The 6,307-nt window shown below is 40.3% G+C and overlaps 2 protein-coding genes across 5 annotated transcripts; one reads left to right on the top strand and one right to left on the bottom strand.

Moving 5' to 3' along the window:
• Window positions 1-2,079: 2,079 nt before the first annotated feature.
• LOC143362032 (p53 and DNA damage-regulated protein 1) lies at window positions 2,080-4,632 on the top strand. 3 transcript variants are annotated; one of them, XM_076801822.1, is made up of 3 exons: window positions 2,080-2,292; window positions 3,886-4,114; window positions 4,198-4,632. In XM_076801822.1, exons 1-3 carry the CDS (start codon window positions 2,281-2,283, stop codon window positions 4,365-4,367), a joined length of 411 nt encoding a protein of 136 aa, XP_076657937.1. In that variant the 5' UTR covers window positions 2,080-2,280; the 3' UTR covers window positions 4,368-4,632. The 3 variants fall into 3 exon arrangements, 2 of the variants coding, with proteins under 2 accessions (XP_076657937.1, XP_076657936.1); XM_076801821.1 differs by lacking the exon at window positions 2,080-2,292 and adding an exon at window positions 2,306-2,771; XR_013083568.1 differs by lacking the exons at window positions 2,080-2,292; window positions 4,198-4,632 and adding an exon at window positions 2,299-3,788 and having other exon boundaries at window positions 3,886-4,025.
• LOC143362033 (decapping and exoribonuclease protein-like) lies at window positions 4,574-6,299 on the bottom strand. Of its 2 annotated transcripts, XM_076801824.1 has the most exons (5): window positions 6,171-6,299; window positions 5,746-6,031; window positions 5,439-5,659; window positions 4,969-5,342; window positions 4,574-4,897 (listed from the first exon to the last, which is right to left on the bottom strand). In XM_076801824.1, exons 1-5 carry the CDS (start codon window positions 6,220-6,222, stop codon window positions 4,673-4,675), a joined length of 1,158 nt encoding a protein of 385 aa, XP_076657939.1. In that variant the 5' UTR covers window positions 6,223-6,299; the 3' UTR covers window positions 4,574-4,672. The 2 variants fall into 2 exon arrangements, with proteins under 2 accessions (XP_076657939.1, XP_076657938.1); XM_076801823.1 differs by lacking the exon at window positions 6,171-6,299 and having other exon boundaries at window positions 5,746-6,100.
• Between the last annotated feature and the right edge of the window lie 8 nt (window positions 6,300-6,307).

Raw genomic sequence — 6,307 nt, 5'->3', positions numbered from 1 at the left:
TATAAACTAAATGAAAAGTAACGCTCAAAGGAAACTTCGCCACGAACGAGCAATTTTAACGGAAATCGCGACACCCAAAACGACGATATCGTCAGGCAGGTTGCCCGACTTGCACTGCCCGGGTCTCCTGTTTCTCCCACCGAGCAAGCCACCCGCCACCACCCCCCGACACCCATTTCTCCCGGCTCTCCTGTCTCTCCCGGTTCTCCCCGGCTCACCCTGATTCTCTCTCTCTCTCTCTCTCTCTCTCTCTCTCTCTCTCTCTCTCTCTCTCTCTCTCTCTCTCTCTCTCCTCTCTCGATCTTTCACCGGTTCTCCCTGGCGCTCCTTATATCACCCCCTCCCCCCTGCCGCACCATTTCCCTATCACAGCACCCGCCGCCGAGCGTGTCCGCCGAAAAGCTCGCCTACTTTACCCTACCATGCCTATCGCCCCTATCTTCGTCCTTGTTCGTCCTCGCTGCTGTGCCCTATTGTTAATATCGTGCTTTTCGCTCCTTCGACGATTCAACCTTTTCCACCGTTCCTCGGTCGCCCCCAATCGAGACGTCACGGGTCGCTTCGACACGACACCGAACTCAAAGTCAAAGTCGAGAAGATGCGACGTCTTCTCGGCACTTTCCTTTGCTCCGCGCCTATTCTTTTCGTTTGCAAGCGGAGCAACTCAAAGCGCAAGCCCGTTCTCCGTTTCGAGCGAGAACAAGGATAAAAGAGTAAAAGCATGAAATGGTAAGAGGATAAAAGAGTAAAAAGGTAAGAGGAAGAGGGGTACAAGATCGTCCACCAAACAACAAAAGTATCCTTGGAAACGTCTCGTGGTACCGTTGACGCACCTTGTTCGCGTCTTTCGCGACTTTCACGCACGTGGGCGCTAATGACATAAGTAGTCCCTATTTCGAATCGTATCAGGGAACGATGAACGAGGAACACGGTAGCTACGAGAGCTACCCAAAAACTGTTTGAAATTGAAATAGATTCAGCGCACGCTCGTAAACCAATTATTATACGAATCAGGGATGAATCAGAAAATCGATGAAATTCCTTCTAGATTAAACAAACTTTCTAGATCAAAAATTTCAGGCACTTCCTTCGAAATAACTTTATGTTGGAACGGTTGCAGAAAACATTGCGAACATTTCAGAATTTTGTCAAGAGTAAAAGATATGAAACTATCGTAAAAAAGAAACGAGCTCGATAGTTTCTTCAGCGGTGTTAGGTTATCCATAAAACAGTCGAAAATAATGGTCAACGTTGACGTAACACACGGACACGATCTCTCGGGTAAATCGACCCGTTGTGCAAATCAACGTGTTTTCCGCATTCGAAGAATAGTTGGACCCGTGTTAGTCTATTCTTTACGGTATATCGATCGATTCTGTGCAAAACGTCGACATACGCAACAGTTTTTTCCGTGAAATAAAAAATTCACCGGGTTAAATCGTTTGCTGTGCCGAATACAAACTTTTCCATATTGAGCACGGTTCAAACATTTTGTTGTCAAATTGAGAAATTGTTATTAATATAAGCTTCGATACGTTCAACCTCTTTGTGGACCGAATCTTGTGATACCGTCTGAATCCTCCAGAAGAGAGGACCTCGACAGCCTTGATAGACCCCGGTCATGATCCTTCCCTTCCCACTCTTCCATTGTCCAGTTGGCTTTCCCTTTTCAATCTTGGTTCTTACCTTAGTTCTTACCGCTCACAGTTTACGATAAATTAGTTGCGTCGCGCCGCGCCGTCGCGTCGGTTCACGTCGCGCGTCGCTACGGGTTCACAACTCGTAGGGAGTTTGGCACTAGTGTCGCCATTCCATTCCCCTAGGCCGCTAGGCCGCTAGGCCCTGGGCAGATTCTGCCGGAAGATGTACGTGGCGCCACCCAGAGGAGGCATCCTGAACACTAACCTACATCAACTTTTTAGCCTGGACCAGAACCTGCATCATCTTTTTAGCCTCTATTGCTAATGATGCAGGTTCTGGTCCAGGCTAAAAATTAGAGTAGCAGGCAGCACTATACCGGGACACTAAAATCCCGAGCGTGAGCACTCTCATTTCCTCTCTGCTTTCACCGTTACACGCGTTACACGAGGCACGAGGCGTACCTCACTCGAGAGAGTTGCTCTCAGCTTTCCGAGTTGTTGTTCCGAGTCTTTCAGTGATACGAGTCCATACAAGTCCAAGTGACCGAGTAGAAGAGTATAACCTGTACAACGTACACGTACAGATGCAACCAAGTTGTCGCATCTCACACGAAGACAGTCGACATAAGAATCCACGACTATGTTGCAGAAGGTAATTGTTATCTTACATTAAGAACATATCATCTTGATAGATCGTTGCAGTTAATAGCAATTAGTTGATTAGTCGATGAAGACTCGTCATTTTACGAGGAAATAAAGCTAAACTCGTGAAACAGACAATGCTTTTTGTCAGATAACAGTCGAAATCGTTCGACTAAACAAACATCACTGATTAAATGAAAATCAAGTTCGAAAGTTCGAACGTTCGAGCAATATCCCGCGTTAATGTTGAAGCAAAACAATTTTTCTACATGCAATATCGATATGACGCGGTGGAAAGCGTTTGTTCGAGAATCCCATGACGTTCCCAACATATGGCCAGAAAAGAAACATTACCGATTAGGATTCGAAGGGAGCGAGGCAAGAAAAGCTTACGAAGAAATTATAAATCAAGCAAGCAATTCGATACAACCGACGGAAGAGCAAAAGAACCGTAAACAGAAGAGAGGTGTCGTCCAAGAGAATAAAGTAGTAAATGCAGTCATTTCCAACGAAAACACCAAGAAATATCCGTGTCCGAAGGAACCGGTGTCGATTAACGCTATACTGAAAGCGGTAGAACAAAAGGACTTGCAGTTCTTGTCGAAACACGTAACGCGAGAAAATGTTAATTCCACGGACGATTTTGGTTGGACACCTTTAATGTCGGCTGCTTATTGTGGACACTTGGAGATCATAGAATTATTATTAAATTTGGGAGCTAGTAGAGAAGCAAGAGAAAAATCTGGTCTTACTGCTGCGCAACTAGCATTGAAAAAAAATTATTTAACTATAGTTGCTTTACTAAAGAAGAAAACAGAGTCCAGAGGTAGTAAAATTTCTCCAAAGATACAAACTGGTAATCCAAAAATAAATATCGACACTTTGTCGTGTGCAAGATTAGACTCGAAGGAACAGTCTTTAACAAATCGCAAGGATACAATGCTCGACGTAAGAGATAATATAAATGTTCGAACCGAAGACAATTCAGGGTTTTATTGTGAAATTTGTAAAGTAAATTTTCATTGTACAACTTGGGAGAAACACGAAACATCTGTGCTTCACATATTCAATACCAAACCAAAATTATCAAACGCCATGTACGGTATATCGAAACAAAATAAAGGTTATCGAATGCTTCTAAACACTGGATGGGACGAACAAGTTGGTCTTGGCCCATTTGGAAAAGGAATAAAGTATCCTATTAAAACTTGTCTAAAAAACGATAGAAAGGGATTAGGTCAAACAAGCGAAAAAGAATACAGAGTAACTCACTTCAAACCCGGAGATCCTGCAGCGGTAAACGATACTAAATCTTCCAAACAGAAATGTTTCAAGAAGAAAGATAGGGAAAAATTATTAAATAGAGAAGTTAGAAAGGAAAGAGTATTGCGTATCGCTTTATCGTAAAATAACTTCTAGGACTTTTACAATTACAAATTAATATTCCATTCCGCTCTAAAGACTGAATATGGCGTAATTTTTATATTTGCTATCACTGTAAAATGTGTAAGTGAACTATACTTATTTACTGTTTTCCTTTTGTCTAGAGAAACGTTCTTGTTGAAATGACGCTATTTTCAAAGAAACATTGTTTTTGTTGCAGATCAACTTAGACCATGACAAAGCATTAAAGCACATAGAATTGGTAGAAGAAAAAGCAGGTGAAATTCTCACAGATCGGCAAGAAATAATTGCTTTGGACATAAGAAGAAACGACGATAGAGTTGGAATGAGAGCACTGCAAAAGCAAAAATCTAAGAAAACTTGGGTAACCCTAGGACCATTGCTGTTTAAAATGCCATCCAAAACTGCAGAGGAATTACTTGCAAAAGGTTGCCGTTTCTTCGCTTTCTATTTATATTTCCATCGAATAAATAGTATATTCAACTTTCTATTTCTAATGTGTGTATTTCAGATCAGACAGAATGCGACATCGAAATTAACAAGTTAAGAAGCAATCTCAAAATAAAAGTGAATGAATTACGAGACTTGGAACTGGATCCACCTGTTGCAGGCTTAATGTTACAGCCTATGTCTCATAAAGAAATGTCTGCAATAAAGCAAATCTATGGTGAAAACTGTTAAAACTATTCAAGTTGTTCTAATTAGAAACTTTGCTTCTAATCTAACGATAAGTCAGATTCGTATTATACCTGTCAAGGTTAGCCTGTCAAGATACATGTTGAAACAGGAGAAAACTCGTAATATTAACAAGGGAACACCGTGTATACTATATATACATATAGTCACGAGTCATTGGACAATATGACTCGCCAAATATAACATGTAAATTACGGCATTCAATTTTATTGTTACCCGTTTGTTGTTTTATAAACTGAAATTATTCGTATTATTTGTGTTTGTTTTTATTTCAAATCAAACGTCATAACTTAAGACGCTTCACAGTGTCGTTTCACTGCGTCAATGTACCACAAATGTAAAAATGTGTATTCCAAGTCTGGAGTAGGTTTTAATTCATCAACCTTGATGGTTTTTCTTTCTGGGTGGTAAGTGAATTTATAAATGCATTCGCTGTAATCACGCACAACGGTTGCCTTCATACGTTCTAGAAATGCGGTGAGAAAACTTGAACACGTTTCAAAGTCCCAACAATTCTGTAATGGCGACAAAACTATTTCATTTTAAAGTACACGTCCAGTTGAAGACAAATAGACAGTTTGATTACCTTAAAACCTTCTTCCAATCGAGTCAGTTTATATTCGCGTATCTCTGTGACGACACCATTATCGTTTCTACAGCCGCATACGATTCTTGGTATACCCACCAAATAACTTTGGAGCCACCATTTCAGTATTGAGTTGGCTCTGTTATATTTTATATAACCGTGGCGAGTAATAGCTCTCAGACTTATCGTTTTCAATTCTATAAGCTCAATGTCTTTTCCTATCGATGTATCTGTTATCCGATGAGACGAACGAATACCATCTATTTCGGCACCGTATAGGAGAGCTGTACCACCGAACGCAGATTTAAACATACAGCAAAGGTAACCATTTCCATTTAGAGGAATAGATAAATCTGGGTCCTCGAAAGGTGAATCTAACGGAACGTACAGCTTAATAAAAAAATGTCAATTGTTTTGCAACGAATAAACATTTGAATAAAAAAATTTCGTTTTCTTTTTTGTTTACGCACCTGCTAACATGTACTGTTCAAATTTACGACCCCAAGAGCTACATTTCTTTTGATAATTAGTTTCTCTGGATACTCGTAGTTTTTTTGCATCAGAATCGAAACCACATAAATATATTGTACCTTTAAATTTTGATGCGCACACGATCCATCCTTCCGTATCGTACGGTGTGGAAAACAAAGTAGTTAATAGGCCGCGATAGCAAACAATCTCTGGTTCTAGCCTAACAACAGAACACATGTATATTCTCGACTAAATAGTTGAATGATCTTTTTCGCGAATCTAGTTCATTTCGACAAAGTAGCAAACCATCTCTCAGTTGGATTACTCGAATGATGCACTTTAAGCTGATCAAAGTTTTCTGACATCCATCGCAACAAAAAATCCAATTTTTCATTTTCCAATTCCGAGTTTGATATCGTTGGTGGATTGTCATCGAGGTTAAAGTAAACGTTTTTCGGTTCCTTGTAATATTTTAGTTGCGATAAATCACTGCAATAGTCGTTGTCACCGTTGATACTGTAACTACCAACGATTTGCGGTTTAGTAAATGGATCCGCGGGTCCCTTTAAACTATTAACATCGAAAAACATTACTTTAGTAAATAACCACTGCCACTCCTGGAAAAAATCTTTATTCTGGTTTTTCGTTCCGTGAGTGTCCGTTATGATCATGATGATCGTAACATTGACATTGTATCGAGAACGAGATACATATATATAAGAAACATATACGGACATATAATAAACGCAAAGCATGGGAACGATTCGCAAAGAAAGGGAACATATAAACGAGCCGAAACAGTCGATAAAATAGGGAACATTGAGGAGCAACGGATTCGAAAGTGGCGCTATCGTTGGAAAATCGTTGA

Source organism: Halictus rubicundus, chromosome 16 (assembly GCF_050948215.1).
Source record: "Halictus rubicundus isolate RS-2024b chromosome 16, iyHalRubi1_principal, whole genome shotgun sequence".
NCBI classification, from domain to species: Eukaryota; Metazoa; Arthropoda; class Insecta; order Hymenoptera; family Halictidae; genus Halictus; species Halictus rubicundus.
Note: the sequence above shows the minus strand (reverse complement) of the source record. Positions and strands in the feature narration are given on the sequence as shown.